Source organism: Petaurus breviceps, unplaced genomic scaffold, assembly GCF_028583685.1.
Source record: "Petaurus breviceps papuanus isolate PSGF00001 unplaced genomic scaffold, PetGlider_PUasm1.0 110, whole genome shotgun sequence".
Taxonomy (NCBI): domain Eukaryota; kingdom Metazoa; phylum Chordata; class Mammalia; order Diprotodontia; family Petauridae; genus Petaurus; species Petaurus breviceps.
Window position 1 is genome coordinate 5760221 of NW_027185597.1, and position 20874 is coordinate 5781094.

Below are 20874 nucleotides of genomic sequence, written 5' to 3' on the forward strand. Positions count from 1 at the left end.
CACAGTTCTTTTTTATGCTCACCTTTATCTTGGAAGTTGAGTATGTTGACTTGACTTGGAAGATACTGTCAAATTATTTATAGCATTTCTTTATCTTTTCATCCTTTGCAATAGAGTAGACATTGACTTTGAAACTTGTGAACATTCTCAGATGAAATGATCAAGTACTAGGGAAACAAAAATTAAAAGAATTGTAGTTTTCTATAAATATTTCTAGTTTGTTTTGGTGCAGAATGAATCTAACTCCACCAACTTTTTTGTTTACTTCTCTAAGGAGAACATCTGGGTCATTATTTTCTTTAGTGGCCACTTATTGTTTTCTGGTTTCACTTGGGAGAGAGTACCAACATTGATGGATTTTTTTCTGATAGTGCATTATTTAGGCATTTGATGAGGTTCTATTACTACACAAGGCTTAAAGTGATTTAAAATTTTTTTCTTCATTTAGTATTTTGTATGACAAAAGAATTTATTACTGAGCAGCCAACCTAGGGGCCTGTCAATATTTAGCTAGATTGCCCTTCCACTGTGGCTAGAACAGACCGCATACAGATATTTTACTTTAATCCCCAACCTTATTGGAGTTAGAATGCCATTCCAATATTTAATTTCACCAAAAAATGTAATGTATGGTGTGTGTATATGTATATAATTCAAAAGAATAATTTGTATAAAATCATTAGGGTAGGATTCAAAGAATTTCTCAAATGATTGATGGATCAGATTTAAATTTCTTCTTTGGAGGGGGGGATGTATATGCATGTGTGTATGTTGTTGGGGTTGTTTTTTTTGAGGGGGTTGCTTTTTGGAGGGCAGTTGGGGTTAAGTGACTTGCTCAAAGTCACACGGCTAGTTTATGTGTTATGTCTGAGGCCACATTTGAACTCAGGTCCTCCTGACTCCAGGGCCAGTGCTCTATTCATTGTGCCACCTAGCCACCCCCACATGTTGTCTTTAATCAAGGTGTCTCATTACTTTGATTAGTTCAGATTATTTTTAAAAAACTTTATTGATATCCTTTGCTTTAAATGTTCTCTTATATTCTCCTACTCCCCTCTGAGAGCCATCCTTTGTAACAGAGTTTGGTTGGTTTCTTTGTTGTTTTTTTTAAAGGGGAAATGAAAAAAATCAGTTAAATCCATCAGTACACAGAAGAACTGACAGTATATGTGGTATCTTCACGCCCATGGACACCTAATACATTACTCTTATGTACTTCATTCTTGTCTTTGAAGTTGACATGTAGGGTTTTTTTTTTTACTGTAACAAATGGTTTCATTTCACTTTTATTTGCACTCTGTCATATTTACTCCCGTGCCATAAGCTTTTGTTTCTTCAGTTTCTTCTGGGATATCTTTTTCTTTTGAGCAACCTCCTCTTCTGGTTTAGGAACAGTTTGTTCCTTTTCAGTAAGTATCATCTCAATATGGCAGGGAGAACTCATGTATGGGTTGATTCGACCATGAGCTCTGTAAGTACGCCATCCGCATTTTGGGAGCCTTGGTAACCTGGATATGCTCAATGACGAGAGAATCCACATCCAAACCCTTTAGTTCTGTGTTACTCTCTGCATTTTTAAGCATATGCAGCAAGAATTCAGCATTCTGTTTGGGCCACCAACCCTGTGTCCAACCCCATTGCTTAGCCTGGGCACACCTGCCAACTCCACCATTATATCAACAGAAAGGAACACACTGTTTCTAAAATGTGACATCTTTCAAATACTTGGTAGCTTTTCGGATGTGCATGCCCTTGATAGCTTGGGCTTTTTCACGGGTGTTCTTGAAGTGGACCCGGAGATTTGAACCCCTTGACTTAACATGATTTTGTGGGGTTTTCAGGATCAAGAGAATTCCTCACCATTTTGAATGATTACCTAGGACGGCTCAAAGGAAGAGACATGTAGGTATTTTTAATGCTTGTAGCTTCAGATTCAAAGTTGAAGTTTGCTTCTTAAATGTAGAAAATTTAATGGGTTGTTTTAAAAAATGTTCCAGATAACCATGGGGGGGGTTTTCCCCCTTCATATTATAAGTGTACCTTGTAAAATTTTCTTATCTCGAGCTGTAAATTCCTTGGTACAGGAGAGCACCTGTTGTGGAAAGTTATCACTGACAAATCTACAGTTTATAGAGTTGCTTGAGGCACTGAGAGGTTAAGTGACTTGTCCTTCATCCAGGCTAGTTCATATGTCAGAGGCTGCATTAAACTTAAGACATTTTCCCAGCCAATTCTATGCACTGCCCCATGCTGCTTTTCTCACCTTCTAGAAGAGATGTGGAACATAGGTTCTTAACCTAGTTTCTGTGAGCTTAGATTTGTTTTTTTTTTTTAATAATCATGTTGCAATATAATTTGTATAATTTGTAATCCTGTTTATGCATTTAAAACATTCTTAGAAGGGTTCTGTAGGCTTCACAAGATTGATAAATGAATCTCTGACACAAAAACATTTAAGAACTCCTCATACAGAGGTTGTGTTTTTATTAATAAACTCTTATTTTATATTCTTTAGAGGAACTCTTTTGAAAGCATTAATTCACAAACTGATACCAAATAAATAGTCCAAAAGGCATTTGGAAGATAAGCTATTGTTTGGGTGAGATATTCATCCAGCACAGGGAGAATGGAGAAAGGGGATGATTCTATTTAAACCAAGTGACTTCATTTTTTTGGAAATTCACCAACTCCTATTTGAGAGGATTGGGGAGACAGGAAAAGAACAGAGACACAGGCTCTCTCCAGAAGTTATATGGTCAAATTAAAAAAAGATACCTGCCATAAAAGGAATAATTAATGGAACATTGCCCCCTAAATATTTGTTTGCCATTGGTAAGCCAGAATAAGAATAGATTGTGAATGGCCTGTTATTATAGGATAAAAGTTTATATAACCACCCAATATAGAGGTATTTTGTCATTTGAATCATAGTATCAATTTAATGTATTGGATTTTCTTAAGATGGGCCATACCTTCTCTGTATCCATCCCTAGTCTTTTTCATTTTATTTTTTTCTCTTCCACGTTGTTTTACCAAATTTAAGAAGTAGGTTCTAAAATGTAACAATGTTTGTTACTTCATGAAAATTTATTGGGAAATAATATTTTCAGTTAAGATATCTGGGATCTTTTCTAAATATGTTTATGTATCATACATACAAGTCTTTAGTATACACATTTCCAACCCAAGTTTTTTGACATACCATACAAAGGATGTTCTAAAACTCTTGGAAAAAGAAATTAATTTCCTTTAACTATATCATATGCCTTTTTTCTTTTTCTTTTTTTAATTCTTTTTTTCCTCACACTTAATAGCATTTTATTTTTTCAATTACATATAAAGATACAGTTTACAACATTCACTTTTATAAGATTTTGAATTCCAAATTTTTCTTCCTCCTTCCCTTCCCTCAGCCTTCCCCAAGACATCAAGCAGTCTGGTAAAGGTTATACATATATATATATATAATATTAATCATATTTCCACATTAGTTATGTTGTAAAAGAAGAATTAGAAAAAAGGGGGAAACCATGCAGAAGGAAAAAAAGTGAAAATAGTATGCTTTGATCTGCATTCAGACTCCATAGTTTTCTTTCTGTGGATGTGGATAGCATTTTCCATCGTGAGTCTTTTTGGAATTGTTTTGAATCATTGTAAAGCTGAGAAGAGCTAAATATGTCGTTAGTTGATCATAGCACAGTGTTACTATTACTGTGTACAGTGTCATCCTGATTCTACACATTTAAACTCAGCATCAGTTCATTGAAGTCTTTTCAGGTTTTTTGAAATTCACCTGCTCATCATTTCTTACAGCACAATAGTAGTCCATTACATTCATAAACCACTACTTGTTCAGCCATTCCCCAGTTGATGGGCATGCCCTCAATTTCCAGTTCTTTGCCACCACAAAAAAAAAAAAAGCTGCTATAAATATTTTTGTACGTGTAGGTCCTTTTCCCTTTTGTTATTATCTCTTTGAGATATAGACCTAATATTAGTTTACTGGATCAAAGGATATACATATGCACAATTTTATAGCCCTTTGGGCATAATTTCAACTTTACACCTATTTTCATGGAGGAATTTTATTGAATTTCCATTGATAGGAAATTGATCAGACATTAAAATTACATGTTTAGAAGTTAGACTGACTTAATATGATTTATACAGGGAGCTGCATTAGGTATTGTGGTGAGGCAAAAAAAAGTAGAAGACCAAGGCCCTTAACCATCAAGAAGCTAAAAAGCCTGGTTAGATTTATTTGTGAAACAGTATAATCACCACTATAGGGCTGTGTATCAGGTACATGACTGAGTACAAGATGATGTATTAGCTAGAGGTGATTCTCACGTAGTGGCAAATCTTGCTTTCTGGTTTTTTTTTTTTATTGTTCTGTTTAACCAAGTACTGTGGTGTCATGATTTTTTAAAAAACATATCAGAATTTATGAAGTTTTCTTTCAGTATACTCAAATTGGCAACAATAATTATTTCACTGATGCTTTCATGATCAAAACATTTTGTTATGACTTTTTTGAAAGTGGAAGGCAAGGTTGATATAGTGAAAAAAACACTTTTTAAGTTCAAAATCAGTGGGAATGGGTTCTAATTCCAGCTCTGCTGCTAGCAGTTATTTTGAGCAAATTATTCTATGGGCCTCAATTTCCTCATGAGTAAAATTGAGGACATTAGGCTAGATGAGCATCAAGAGATGGTACATGACTGGAGCTTAATAGAACATCAGGCAGTTTTTTATCTCTATAAGAAAATTGTCATACTTTTCTGACTAAAATGATGTAATTTTTTATTTACCAGGGGATTAAGACCCAGTTAACTTTTGTCCAACTTCAGTTGTACTAAGTACAAAGGTTTGCCCTTGAGTATGTCACAGGTTCTAAAGATCCCTAAGTAGCTGTACAAAAAGGTTTTTAGACAACATCACTGGAATAAATTTACTAATGGAATAACACGTTTGATAAACAAGTTCCTTTCATGTTTGATTTGAAAGTAACTTTTAGTTATGACTCAATGTCCTGATTCTAACCTAGAAGAAACTAAAAGATAAGCCCTTCTGAAACCAAAGCACTTAACTTTCTAAAGGAATGTGTGAATTATTAAGGATATAAAGATACCCTCTATTTGCTGTTGACTAAACTACAACATCATTTTTTTTGTTTTGGAGGAGGGGAGGCAAAGCAATTGGGGTTAATTGACTTGCCCAAGGTCACACAGCTAGCAAGTGTGTCAAGTGTCTGAGGTCAAATTTGAACTCAGGTCCTCATGACTCCAGGGCCAGTGCTCTATTGACTGCACCACCTAGCTGCACCTTCATCATTCTTAAGATTTTGATTCACTACACTCTGGCATAGACCTCAAAAAATTAGACTTTTATGGTGTTATTTCTCTAAGAGGAGAGAGCATTATGAATTCCCAGAGTATTAGGTGCCCTAGTTTAACTGTAAATACCCAAATGCCACTAAAACAAAAGTAATTTTTTTTCATTATATGCTGTTTTTTAATATTGTTATACCTTTGTACACAACAAGATTGATTATAATGCCATGACACTTTTGTATCTAAAGGTCACTGGAAATGCTTGTAAATGTAACAAAAGCTGAAAATTAACTAATTGAATACATAATACATACATACACAAAACATCTGATTGATTTTACATTTGCATCCTCTCTTCAATTTTGTTAATTATTGCATGTGGCTTATACATTTTATATCTCACAGTACCTAGTAGAGTACATACTCACAAAATATTTGTTCTAAAATTAGTTTTATCTGTTACGGAGTTTGTTTCCTCTTTTAATTTCACTTGGTAGATACTCTGATCTTGGATGGACAGAGCTGTTGGTCAAAATGTGAGGCACCTATCAAGTAATTAAGTCTTTTGCTTATTTTCCAAGGCAGATGTTGAAATCATAGTCAGAGCTACGCTGTGCACCCGGCACTGTGCTCAGTAAGGACCACATGTCCAAATGCTGAGTACATTGTAAAAAGAGCTACTGTTTGTGAATTGGTCGAATTAGGTGATCCTCCTCCAAGCTCCTTTCCAACACTGAGAATCTTTAGCTAAGTGACATATTTTACTGTAGCTTAGAAAGTAAGACTTTTTGGTCCTTTCTTCAGTCCATTTTATGTATGTTATCTCATTTTATCTTCACAACAACACTGAGAGGTAAATATACTGTATTCTCATAGGTGAGAAGACGGAACCAAGAGGTTATGAGATTTGCTTAGGGTCACACCAGTTAGTATCTGAGGCAGTGTTTGAATGCATGTCTTCAGATTCCAGGTCCTCTGCTATAAACCCCTATACCTCTCTGCCTCTATATAAACAACTTCTGACCCAGAAACTATTAGTAATTTTCCTCCGTGCCTCAACTCTATTAGCATGACGTTCAAGGTCTTAACACTTTTTGCCCCAAACCTAATTTTACAGCCTTCTATCTCAGTATTTCTCATTAATTACTTTCTACTCTAACCAGAGAAGTCTACTTTAATGCCCATTCCATATACTTTACTCCCTCTCTGTTTTTACTGATACAGTTTTGCATATTGGGTATGTGTTGCTCAATATTTTCAGATTCTCTACATCTTATTCTTCCTTAGAGTCTTAGCTCAAATTATATCTTTTTCAGAAAGCCAATCTTGACCACCCTAGTCAGTTTCCTTTTTCAATAGATAGCTCTTAATAGCAAATCTCTGTACATTTCATTTGGCAGTTAGTTATGAAACCTTTTAACTTCTCTTCTGTTGTTTTGTGATGTCATCTTTTATTAACTTTTTGTGTATAAGTCTTGTCTGGTTCCCAACTAGATGATATGTTACTTCAGGACATGGATTGTATATTATGCCTTTGTATTCTCCCTAATATATGTTTCACATAGGATGCACTCAGATTTTATTGGTTTCCTTGAAATAGTTGATCGATAGTCCTAATTACCAATAGCATAGTATAGTGGAAAAACAGTAGGACCTGGAGTAGAAAGACTGTGATTGCTCAGCTCTGTTTTTAACCATTTGTGTGATATTGCATAAGTTACCTAATCACCTTTCAATGAAAGGATTTCTAAGGTCCTTTCCATCTCTAAATCTATGATTTTTCATTCATTTTGAAAGAGTAGCTCAAGTACCTGTTTTAAAGCTTTGGGTAAATCTTCATATAGCATGTAATATACATACCATGTAGTTTCTTCCCAAATTATGCAGCAAACTGGTAAAATATATCCACATTCCTTATTATTATAGGAATGATAAAATTTGTTTTCAAGGTTAATTCTTTAAATTAAATCTCCTTTTGAAGTGAAGTGCTTGTGAAATTTAAACACTTATAATAAATGCTTCTTTATAGATAGAAAAAAACCCCGAGAGTTTATCCATCCTTCAAAGTTGAATTACACAAGAAATTGACTTGGTTATGTGCAGTGAAGTATAAATTTATGTGTAATAATTTCCAAAGAAGGGAAGACCTTTTTCATAAACTGCACCTTTTAAAAATTATTTTTAATTAATTAATTTAATAATTAACAATAGTTTTTAATATTCTGTCCAACTCAAAGCAACCTTGTATTATATAATCAGATTATTTAATAATAAGATTATTATAGCTGTATCCTTTATGTGACCTTTTAAAAATCATAAGGATTATCTTATTACTTGTATCTGGCCTTGCTGTGCATTGTAAGGTAAATTTAGATAAGTAAATTTGTTGTACTTAGTGATATTACCAGTAGCTTTATAGCATTTTTTAAAATGTTATATTTGTTATGAACTTGAAAAACATTAACAAGCACAAACATTTCTATATGAAAAGTAAGAGAACTGTATAAAATTCAGTCTCCACTACATATAACTTAAGTGGATTTGGAGGGGAGGGAGCAGGGTTGAATTTCAAATTCAGCACTGCCCATTTGTCTACATCTCCATCTGAGTATATTATGTGTACATTGCTGGGGGGGCTGAGGTTCATCTTTTTTTTTTTTGTAGTATCACTGTCATTGCAAAGAGAAAGAGTAGCATAGCAGGTGGGTCTTAGAGTCAGAAAGACGTACTCTTTCCCAATTCTCTGTGCTAAAGAAAGTCTTCCCTTGTAATTCATAAGTATAGTAAGAAAAAAGTCACATTTTCACCTTATCAGAAAATGTACATTTTCCCCCTTCAGCTACCTTAATTATGAGAGATACTGAGTTCCTTCTTCCATAGTATATTACTTTTCTCTGCCCTTTTACTCTTTTAAAACAGAACAAAAGCACCCCCAGACCTTGAATTTTTTTTAAAATTCCCTTTTGGACTCCTGAAAATAGTAGAATTTTGCAGGGACACATCTCTCCTCTTAGAATGTAAGCATTTGATCATTATTTGCCACCTTCTAATTGGTCATGTGAATTATCTTTCTAGATTTCTCTTCCCTGTGGTTGAGTTTCAAAAATTCTGTGCAGCTCTCTTTTTCATTAAGAATGGTTGAGAAAGAATTTTCAAATGCCGCCAGGTGGGAGATCTTCATCAGTGTCATCCTACATGTTTTCAAGAATGGTAGAAGAATGAGAATACTTCTATGTCCATGGAACTATAAATGGGTGACAATGGAGTTGGTCAAATTTGGACACAGTCCCCTCATATCTGATATAATGAAGCAGAAATGACATAAGAAAACAGACTAAGCAGACTAAACTAAAACAGACTCAAAAGAGGTCCATGCTATAAATGACAATTTTGAGGACATTTAAAAAAAAGAATCTAATCTAAAGTTTTATGAATAAGTATTTGAAAAAATCATGACTTTTATTATATAGCTCTCTTAGCTCTTCTCTCCAGGCCTTTGAAAATAATTTACTTTCCTATATACTGACTCATATACCTACTTTGCCATCACTAAAAAAATCTTTATGCGTATAATCTCATTCCTCTACTGAGAGTATCATTGACAGAGGATAGCCTTTTGCAAATGACTAACTCAGAAAATTGATATCAAAGAAGGCATAAAACAAGCAGATACCAAACTTCTGGGCATTGTTTTGGAGGATGTCCTGAACAGTCTCCAAATTGAAGAGGGAATCCTGTAGATAGGTGGTGAGGTTCTCCAAATGTGCCTTTTTTGCAGATGACATGGCCCTTGAACACTATGAAGCTTCCTTAGTGAGATCCATGCTTTAAAAAGCTAAGACAAATTATGCATACAGGAAAAAAACAAGTGGATAAAGTATGTTTATTGTCTAGACTATGATAATGCTGTTATGTCAGTAACCGTAGGGCTAGTCCATTATTAAATATTTCTTGGACAAATGAGTTATGAACAGTGAACTGGATGCAGAACTGAATAGGAAGAGCAGAATAGTCTGGACTTTCTTAGCAAATTTTAGTGCTTTTGATGACCTCAATTTCCCTGAAATAAAGATCCATATTTTAAATTTTCACTATTCTTCCAGTGATGCTGTGTGGCTGCAAGTCATTGAATACCGTATTCCTTGAAGAATTAAAGTGGCACATCACTCAGAGAGAAATAGATGCATGGTAGACATTGAGGTTCCCTCTTATTACCACTGAAGGAGAATACAGGAGAAGAGGCATAAAAGATATTGTCAGAGATGCATGATTTTAAAAAAAAAAGACAGGCTATCATGGGACCAGTGTGAGGGATAGCTGATGGACATCTTTTATAGGAAGTCTTTCCCTTGCCTGACATTTCATAGGAAATTGTGGTGGGAGGACTTGGGGGGGGGGGTTGAATGCTATTCAAAGGTGGGCTCAGTTCCATGGAAGTAGAAGCCCATTTTGATGAGAACACAGGATCATTGAATCATAATGAAAATAGTTCTAGTAATCTCTTTTGATGACATGTAACAAAGGAGTAAAGAACAAGTCCAAGAGTCAAAAACAGGTTCAATAATTCTTCAATTTCCTCAATTCTAAAGTGTTAATTTGGAATATTTTGCTATCATATAATTATTAATCTTTTCCTTTCTGGTAAATCAGTATTTCCTGTTTTCTGTAACTTGCAGTACTTAACTGGTTGCAACAATTAGAGCCCAGGGTTAGCCTACTGTATTGCCTCTGATGGTATCAAGAGTCAGATCTGTAGCTCAAGAGTTGGAAAAGAACTTGCTTGCCATAGGGTCCCAGGAAGAGGATATTCAAGGTCACAAAGATAGTGAGCAGCTAATGAATAGTCTTTAGATCTTTGTAAAACCCCTTCAATCTCAGTGTTCTCATTAGTAAAATAAGGATAATATTTCTTTCTTCACAGGGGTATTGTACTTGGTAAACCTTAGTGTTACATTTATGCATCATAGTTTTTGATGTTATGATCACTTTGCTCATTGTTTATAATAAAACCCCAGAAGTACCTCTGTTGTCTGTTGTGGTTGCGTATTACTGTATAAGATAATTTTTTAATTCAATCACCCTGCTCTCAATAGGATCTCATGGTCTAATGAGGAAGATAACATGCAAATAAGATACATACATGCAGAATAAATTGGAGATAGCCAACAGAGAGAGGTTCTTGAGACAGGGTTGGTCATTGTACTGGTCAGAGTTTTAAGTCTTTCATTTATTTTTCTTCATAGTATTTGTCCTTGTAAAAATTGTTCTGATCCTGCTCACTCCACTTGGCATTATTTCATACCCAGGATTCCTTAAAATCATCTATTTGATCATTTCTTCAGACATAATAACACTTCTTTACATTCATGTGCTAATTAATTTGTTCAGCCACTGCTCAGTTGATGGGTGTGCCTGAGTAGATTTTAGTTTTTTTTTCTTTTGCAGATAAGGAGTTTTCAGTAATTTATGTTTTGAAGTTTGTCAAACAGTTGGGTTTTTGAGTTTATTTATTTCTGGTTTTTCCTTTTTTGATTAAGATACATTTTTACTTTTTAAACCAGTACTTAATAGTTATTTTTTGTTGTTGTTTGTTTTTTTAAGCAATTGGGCTTAAGTAACTTGCTAAAGGTTACATGGCCAGTTATTTCTGGGTGTGGTGCTGAATACCTGAGCCCAGATTTGATCCCCAGGTTATCCTGACACTGGAGTCGGTGATCTTACTCGCTGAGCCCCCTGGCCACCCGTAAGCATTTGGGGTTAAGTAACTTGCTCAAGGTTACACGGCCAGGTGTTTCTGGGTGGGTGCTAAGTGTCTGAGCCCAGGATTCGATCCCCAGGTCATCCCAGCGCTGGAGCCGGTGCTCTTACTCGCTGTGCTACCTGGCCGCCCCTAGTACTTAATAATTTTGATGATTATTGCTCAGACTAGCTTGAGCTTTCTTTCTCTGTCTCTGTCTCTTTCTATCTCTGTCTCTCTCTTTGTCCCTCTCTCTCTGTGTCTTGGAGGGTGGGGTTTGGAAGTATTCTTCCACCTGGAAAATGATTTTTTTCCATATTTTTTCTCTAAAATAATTAAGGAAGATTTTCCTAAGGGGATAAAGTATATTGATTGGCCTTGGCAAGGCTTTAAAGTTAGAGGTGGAGCTATGAAAAAAATCTGAAGCCAGTGTTTTCCTTATTTACATGACCACTTTTTAAGCACCTACTATGTATGTCTCAGGGACCTTGTCAGATATATAAGTATATGGGCTTATGTTTTAGATAATGTAATAAATATCTGCATTCCTTAATTATCCATTTGGAATGTTATTTGTATTTTGGGGGTAGAAAACTAGATATCTTACATGACATACTTTGTAACTGTAAAGCTCTGTATAAGTTTAATTCATTTTGTAACAAGTGGGATGGAGCTTCTCATAAAGTATCCTTTAATATTTGATAGATTAATGATCTCACTATGGGGTGACAACCTGTATGTATATCAATATTTTATTCCCTGTAAATAAGTAGAACTAGAGGAAGTTTAGAGAAACAGCTCCTTTTAAAAAAAAAAAAAAGACTTAGACCTACATGTGATTTTTTTTTTAAGCAATTGGGGTTAAGTAACTTGCTCAAGGTTACACAGCCAGGTGTTTCTGGGTGGGTGCTAAGTGTCTGAGCCCAGATTCGATCCCCAGGTCATCCTGACACTGGGGCTGGTGCTCTTACTCGCTGTGCTACCTGGCTGCCCCACCTACATGTGATTCTTACGGTAAAGCAATCATAATAAAACTGTATAACCACAGAGTTGCAGGAATCACTTTTTTCCTAGTTAATACAAAACAATATACAACATCATCTTAGAATGTTAGAGTTGGAAGACCTTAGAGATTATTTTATCCAACCCCCCCCCCCCTCTTATTTGAAGGTAATGCATTGGAAGGGTAAAAGATGTGGGTTTAAATTTTGGTACTCACCTTGATACGCTAGATTTTGGTGAGTAAATCATTTAATGTCTCCAAGTCTTATGTTCCCCTTTGCTAAATGGGAATAATTTTTGTACTGCCTCAGTACTGCTCTTGTGAGCAAAATGCCTTACAAATTCTAAAACCCTACAAAAATGAGTTTTGTTGAAGATGAGCTGAAGTTCAAAGAAGTGGTTTGATAAATACCACCACATAGAACTTTGATCAGAAGTCAGACCTACAAACACATATAGATCTGTGATTGGTTTCTGTTCACAGTTATGTGGATTAGAAAGCTGTACTCCCACTGTACTTCTCTATTTGGGGCAGGTTCTAGATTCACTGTATATAACCCTGTCACTAAAAGCTTGTACATATCACAACCCTTAGGTAAAGACAAGACCATAAATTACCAGCAACACTCATTTAACCATTAGAGCTAGTTAAGTATATTTAAGGGGCTATTTAAGGATCTCCTGGTTTAGACAAGAGTTGTAGTCAAAAGGTGAAAAGTTAACATTACAATGTAAATTTTAAATACAAAGACAAGAGCAAGACTTTAGCAGCAGTGTGATCTTCACTGATAAAGGAAGTTTATTCTCTGGTAACTTCTTACACCAATGACATCACAGGCCCAGATTAAAAAAACATTTGGTATATTTAAACAAGGAGAGAAAGATCTTAGTATTTGGGAAAGACAGTGGAGGAGGTGGATTTTGCCACTGCCACCATTACAAATGTGTTTCACAGGTAAATGATTTGTCATTTTTTATAACAGAATTTTATGTAGTCTTCTGAAAGTTCTGGGTATTTTTCCTATTAAGAAAAAAAAATTTAGTTATAGACAGGTTGCCTCAAAAGTCTTAATGCATTTTTAAGCTACTAAGGCTTAAATATCATGTATTATCAGGACATCTTTATATATATTTATTAAATACTTGAACAAAGAGAACTTCAATAACAAAATGAAGATTGTGTTTATTCAGGTTATAACCTGATCTTATAACTGCATAAATTAAATTGGTCAAGTTCCCAAGCTTTCAGTTGTTATAGAAATCTTAAAACTCTTCTCTTCGTGGTTACAAATCTTTTTACTCATGTAGGACAAGGACTGAGTTAAACATTTCCACCTCAGTGGTACACCTGGTAGGTCCCCAGTAAGAAAAATACATACACACACACGTGAATGTGACTTCTTTCCCCATTGAGAGATTCTCATAGCTCTAAAACCAATTATTTAGGCTTAGTAGGGTTTTTTCATTAAAGCAACACAAGAATTCATTTGTCTCATCTCATGAAAAGTGATGTAAATTGATTTTTGAAGCGGAAAGAGAAATGCTCAGGTGAAATTGTAAATCTAAACATTACAGTTATTCATAACATAGAAGCACTAAAATAGAGCAAATAATTTTGAGATTTTTAAAAAAGGAGCAATACTTATAATCTTAGTTGCCCATGTGTATAACCTGCATTTATCAACATAAAACCGCCTTGACCTGGCCAAGTTGTTTTGTGATAGCTCTTGTTAATACAATATAAGTGAATTGTACCATGATGTTGCAAAACTTTGTTGTAACATTGTTTGGCCAATCTATAACCCCAAACACAAGTTGTGTAGTGTGCATAGGGAACTAACTGTCCCTGGTAATGTTTGGCCTAACAGGTACCCACTCTGATCCTATCACTCTATCCTTATCCAATGGTTCTGCTACCTTTCAGATTCTGGTCTTAAATTTGACCTTTTCCCGTATTTCAGCTTTATAATCTCTAGTAAAATAATTCTTCCCTGCTCCCTAATTTCCTACCCATACTCAGCAAACACTTAACCAATACTTCAAGAACCTGCAGTAACACTTAGTGGAATATGATACAGTAATTTAAGAATATGCTGTGGTTAAAAGAAATGTTTATGATTGAAGTGTGAGATCATAGTGGAAAACATTGGAGCCAAGATGAAGAAAACTAGAAGGGACTACTGCGCTAATAGTATCTTGTGTTGTAACCAGATAGAAAATAACTTATGAAACTGATGCCTAATCAAAATGTAGTCATGCTGAAGGGCTTCAGTTCTGAGGAACTTTCCTGGAAAGGCCATTTGATTAAAAATAGAGATTCTTATGTTTTTTTTAACTTGTCTTACTAGCCATGCTCTTTCAGAATAGCAAGGTGAAATGTTACTTTGATCTTATTATTTATAATGTTATAACTGTTAAGGGAAAAAATGCTTTGATGACTTGGAGATGATAGAAAATTTTGGGGTAAAATATCTATCTCATTTTCTTAGAAAGCCTGATCAGTTGTGTCTGTAAAGGGCACCTCTTTATGCCTGAATTTTCTTATTTTTAAAATGAAGGTACTTGTAGAGCTTCCCCTGCAAGCTTATTAGGATGAAATGAGATCTTATATGCAAAGTGCTTTTTAGACTTTAAAACACTATGTGACTATCAGGTATTTCTTCTTTACCAAAATGCAATTTCACTATTGCTATTCCAAGAACAGCCTGTGAGGTTGATACTGCAGTTAATGGTACATTAGTTGCCTTCAGTAAGTTAAAGTCCATGATGACAATTTTTTATTTTGTGCTTCAGTGTGTTTCATTATAAATGTTCCAATTAGAAATACAAGAAGCAATATACTTTATTTTCCTCACTTTCCTGTTTGCAACATTCCTTCAAGTCTATGGGAAGTGTAAAAAATTTTTTTCCTTATAATCCAGTGGTTAGAATATCAAATGATAGACTGTCCATTCTTATTGTTTACTGTTCTGTGCCCATGATTGAAATCTTGGATTATTATCTAGGCATTTCAGTTCTGTTTCTCTTGGTTATCTGCCTTTTAGCAATGTTAGATGATGGAAATTTCTAAAAACTAAAGTCAAAATAGAGTTGTATGGTGGAAAGTATATCTGGTCTGAGATTCGAGAGAAATAATTTTAGAACTAGTTCTGTCATTAGCTTAGATTCAGTAAATTACTTCTACTCTGGCCTGCAGCTTTAAGGATTTGGATTCTTCTGGTTTCCAACTCCCTTAATCTCCAAATCTCTGTTCTAGATCCTTTAAAAATCTGTGATTCTGATTTGTGAACTTAGTTGCTAGCTGTTTACAATTGTAGTACAGGAAGTCCTCAGTTTGTGTTCCAAACATTTAATAAGCCAGCTGTTTGGAAATTAGATATGTTTTCACATAGTAACTGTGTTAAAAATGGTGATGAGATTACCAGGCTAACCTACCAGAAAGTATTTTCAGCTCTCCATGCAACAGCTGAAAATATTGGTTTTTAAATGAAATATATAAGGAAATAATATTGTATAAAGGAAAAGAAAGAGCTGTGGTAAATTTGGAAGAAATTAGATAAATTCAGTATTTGATCTTAAATGACAGTGTTTAAGAAGAAGGAGGCTTTCTTTTATAGGACAATGAGGAAATGAAGAAAAAGTTCTGAAAGGAATTTGTGAGCATTTTCAGATACTTATAAGGTTGACACTAATATTTGTAAATTTTTATAAATTTATAAATGTCTGGTACTTATAAATTTCTGATTTTGCCCTTCTATGATCCAGAAATGTTTTTTAGTTGTTTGCTGACTTGCAAATATAGTGTAGTATAAAGGAGAAGTAAATTTTTCCTGAGTGTTGAAAGACAGAAGAAAGAATGAAAGTTGTCCTAAGTATGGATTCTATAAGATAACATGAACTGGAGTTGAGCTGTGAATATACCTGTGAGCTATAAGCATAAATGGAACTAGGTGGTTGGAAGTGGTGGTGATGATAGGAACTTTACAAGCATAAGATTATAAGACTTAGAGCTAGAAGGACATTTCAGTGTCATGTAATCCATTCTCATCATTTCACAACTAAGGAAATTAAGGCTAATGAGATTCTCTTGTTGGGGGGCAGGTAGGTGGCACAGTGAGTAAAGCACGGCCCTGGAGTTGGAAGGACCCAAGTTCGGTTCCAGCCTCAGACATTTAACACCCACACAAAAAAACTAACCTTGGGCAAGTTACTTAACCCCAATTGCCCTCCAAAAAGGCAAAAAAAAAAAAAAGAGAGAGAGAGAGAGATTCTCTTGTTGGAAGGATCCTAGGATCATAAATGTAGAGATGGGGAAAAAAATCACACAGGTCCTCTAGGCTAGTATCCTTATTTTACTTATGGAAAAACTGGCCCAGAAGTGCCTTGCCTAGGTTCACCCAGTAAGTGCCAGAACTCAAAGAGTTCATCTCTTGGAATCAGGTCCTCTTATTCTAAATCCTTCTTTCTTTCCACTGTTCCATACTGTAGGAATAGTTAGCCTTATAACATGATTTCACAGACCAGATTTCAGATAATCAAAACTTTTATGACCTTTCAGCAGTCTGGAGAAGAATTCAAGGGAAAAGATAGGTCTTTAGATTGTATGTATAAGAGGAATTAATTTTTTTGTTTCACCTTAGATAGCAGAACCAAAAGAAATAGAAGTTGCAAAAAAAATTTACAAAGAGTTACTTAATCATGTGATCATATATGTAGAGCTAGAAGGGACTATAGAGGTCATTGAGGCCGATGCTTATTTTACAAATGTAGAATAAATAGGTTAAATGATCTGCCTGAAATCACACAGGTAGCAGAGCCTGGGGTTCAAATCCAGATCTAAGTCCCATAGTCTTTCCACAGCAAATACTGCTAAATGGAAAATTCTTCTAATAGTTTGACCTTTCTAGGAGAAAAATGGACAGCCTTGGGAAATCATGTGTTTTCTGTCACTAGAGTCCAAGTAGAAGTTGAATGGTTACTTGGCAAGAATTTTGTAGATGGAAATTCTGTTTAGGTTTGTATTAGACTATTCATTTCCAAAGGTCTGTCCGACTTCAGATCATGTCATTTTAGGTCCTTTCATATAAAAGCAAAGTGTATTTTAAAATTGTATTAAACTTGAATTTATTACACAAATGTCTAAACCACAAAGCCCAAAAATACAATTTGAGAAATATAGATTCCAGTATTATTCCTAACTACATAGGTAGTTCATGGACCACTGCTTCTTAAAGACCTCGTTAGTATTAGTTCTCTAGTGGACTTTCTTTTTCCCCTCTTTATAAATGCCTTTATATTTAATATATGGCATATGTATCTGAGTATTTTACTTTAAGTTCTAGAATTTTAGTAGTTATAATCTCTAATGTCCCCACTTTGTCCCAAGGATAGTGAGAAATAAAAGTGAATTAATTTTTTTATTAATGTTTGAGGGCGCTTTCAGGAGGAATATATTCAAAATGGTTTCTTTTTCAATTTTAGTTTTGATTGACTTGTCTTTTAGCTTAATAGTTTGTGTTATCTTACTGTATGTGTATGCTATGACAGCATAAACCGTATAAAACAGTCTATATGCAGCATTCAAGAAGAGTGTTGCTGCCACAAAAATTGTGTCCTTCACAACCAACTGAAACATCAGTCAATGAAGGTCTTTAGTAATAGAAATGTGTATTTGCCCTGTGAAAGCAGAATATACAAGATGGTGAATCAATAAAAAGTGTTTGAAAGACATTTAGGTTTTGATGGCAGCAAAGGTATCATACTATATTTGATTTATTTCAAGGCACAAAATTGCTAGTTATGGTTTTGAAGCACTTGTCTTCAAATGGACATGTATGGGTCATAATAGAATTATGTACAATATATACACATGCATGCACAGATATACTGCTCTATAAGACTTAACATTTTTAATTTTATATATCAATCCCTTGATTGTTCCTCTTTTAAATGTTTGATGGTAGACTCCATGTTGTATTTTAATTAATCTTTCTTTTTCCCTTCAGGTTTGCTTGGAAGACAGCCTTATTCCACGCACATAAAGAACAACTCTTCTGCGCTGCTGTTCCTGAATTTGGAATGATACTGCGTATGTTCATCTGATGGAGGATTAGCTAGATCACAGATAAAACATTGCTCACTGGAAAACGTCACAGTATACAAAATGTCATCCAACAGGAGTCAGAATCCACATGGACTAAAGCAGATTGGTCTTGACCAGATTTGGGATGATCTCAGAGCTGGAATTCAACAAGTTTATACCAGACAAAGTATGGCAAAGTCCAGATATATGGAACTCTACACGTATCCTAATATCTTAAAACTTGAGTTTAAATTTATTGCCTAGGGTTTTTTATATTGTTAGAGAATTTTAAACGATTATTTAATTGCATTTACTCTTTGTAAGCACTGTGTTATGCACGTGTGTACACACACACACACACACACACACACACACTCATATATAAAGGTGAGTTTGTCTCTTCCCTCAAGAAGCTTACATTTGGTTGGGGGATATAGAAAGTTCATAAGTAAATACAGAATGTCATGTTGTAGGAAAAGGGGGCAGCAACAAGAGGACCACTAATTCCTGAGGGAATCAGGAAGGCCTACTTGAAGGAGTTATCATTTAAGCTGAACCCAAATTATATTAAGTGTCCCTCTTTACTCTTTTTTTGGGGGGGGTCTTTTTGGAAGGAGGGAGTCAGGGCAGTTGGGGTTAAGTGACTTGCCCAAGGTCACACAGCTATTAAGTGTTAAGTGTCTGAGATCCGATTTGAACTCAGGTCCTCCTGACTCCCAGGCCAGTGCTCTATTCATTGCACCACCCAGCTACCCCATCACTCTTTATCTTATACATTAATAATGCTCAGTATTCCTAAGTAGCTCTAAAAATAATCATTTTGTTTAACCTTTTAAGATAAATTAACCTTTTGTAATTTGCAAAAAAGACTACCTCAAAATGAAGAATGAAATATCTTAAGATTATATCATGAGTAAAATTTTGCAGTATTAGGTATCTTTTAATGTGCAACTTTCCCGATTTTTTCTACTCTGCATTTTGACTACTGTGTGAAAAGCACTATGTGATGTAGATGCCATGGAAAATACAAAGGTGTGTGGAAGGAGATCTTAAAACTTTTTTTTTTAATTTATTTGTTTTCTTTTTTTTTAATCAAATGTTTTATTAAATTCTAGTTTACATCATTCATTTCCACAAGATTTTGAGTTACAAATTTTCTCCCCATCTTTTCTCCTACCCACCACCCCGAAATAGCAATCCCACTGGATATCCCCTCTTCCAATCTGCTCTCTCCCATATCTTCTCCCATACCCCCTCCAACTTTCCAGTAGGGCACAGTGGATCTCTATGCCCCAGTGCCTGTATATCTTATTTCCCAGTTACAAGTAAAATAATATTGATAATAGTGTGTGTGTGTGTGTGTGTGTGTGTGTGTGTGTGTATTTTTTTACATTTGATTTTCAAACATTTCCTTCCTCCCTTGCACCTACCCTTACTGGGAAGATAAGCAATTCAATATAGGTTGTACATGTGTAGCTATGCAAAACATTTCCATAGTAGATATATTGTAAAAGACTGACTATATTTCCCTCCCTTCTATCCCCACCTCCCACTTGTTCTATTCTCTACTTTGATCCTATCCTTTTTCAAAAGTGGGTGCTTCCAACTTCCCTCTCCCCCAACCTGCCCCTCTCTTCCATCATCCCCCCTCTTATCCCCTTCCCCCTTACTCTCCTGTAGGGTGAGATATCCTATTTAGTGTGTATGTCATTCCCTCCCCAGGCCAAATTCAATGAAAATAAGGTTGACTAACCCATTCCCTTTTGCCTATCCATTCTTCCCCTCCATTGTAACCATTTTCCCTTACCTCTTCTATATGAGATCGTTTGCCTTACCCCAATCTGTCTCTCCCCATCTACTCTCATTATATTCATCTCTCACCTCTTAATTTCACTTTTTAAGTATTATCCCTTCCCATTAAACTGGTCCTGTGCCCTCTATCTATGTATACCTGTAAACATATATACACACATTCACATATGTATTCATATGCCCAATATACCCCCCTATATAAACATGTGTGTATATGTATATATATGTATGTATACATATATACATACACACACATTTCTATTCCCTTCAGCTATTCTCATACCGAGAAAAGTTTCATAACTTACAATTATTGTTTTTCCATGTAGGGATGTAAATAGTTCAACTTTGATAAGTTCCTTATGATTTCTTTTCCCTGTTTATACCTTCTCAAGCTTTTCTTGCTTTTTGTATCTGAATGTCAAATTTTCTATTCAACTCTGGTTTTGGTTTTTGTTTTTTCTTTTTTTTTTAAGCAATCGGGGTTAAGTAACTTGCTCAAGGTTACACGGCCAGTTATTTCTGAGTGTGGTGCTGAGTATCTGAGCCCGGATTTGATCCAGGTCATCCCAACACTGGAGCCAGTGCTCTTACTCGCTGAGCCACCTGGCTGCCCCTAAGCAACTGGGGTTAAGTAACTTGCTCAAGGTTACACGGCCAGGTGTTTCTGGGTGGGTGCTAAGTGTCTGAGCCCGGGATTCGATCTCCAGGTCTTCTCAACACTGGAGCCGATGCTCTTACTCGCTGTGCTACCTGGCCGCCCCCTCAACTCTGGTTTTTTCATCAAGAATGTTTGAAAGTCCTCTATTCCACTGAATGACCATTTTCCAAATGGCAGTGGATCTATCAGAGATCTTAAACTTTTAAGGCATTTATATTCTTAGGGTATTTTAAGTACTTAAAATGTGTTT

At 35.2% G+C, this 20874-nt stretch overlaps 1 protein-coding gene across 3 annotated transcripts in view; it reads left to right on the forward strand.

Moving 5' to 3' along the window:
* LOC138156303 (cullin-1) overlaps positions 1 to 20874 on the forward strand; it is a 116716-nt gene that overhangs the window by 26370 nt on the left and 69472 nt on the right. For all 3 annotated transcript variants that reach the window (XM_069081659.1, XM_069081580.1, XM_069081727.1), the window contains exon 2: positions 18078 to 18375. In XM_069081659.1, the coding sequence (XP_068937760.1) occupies positions 18236 to 18375 (140 nt within the window). In that variant the 5' untranslated portion in view covers positions 18078 to 18235. The remainder of the gene's footprint in view (positions 1 to 18077; positions 18376 to 20874) is intronic.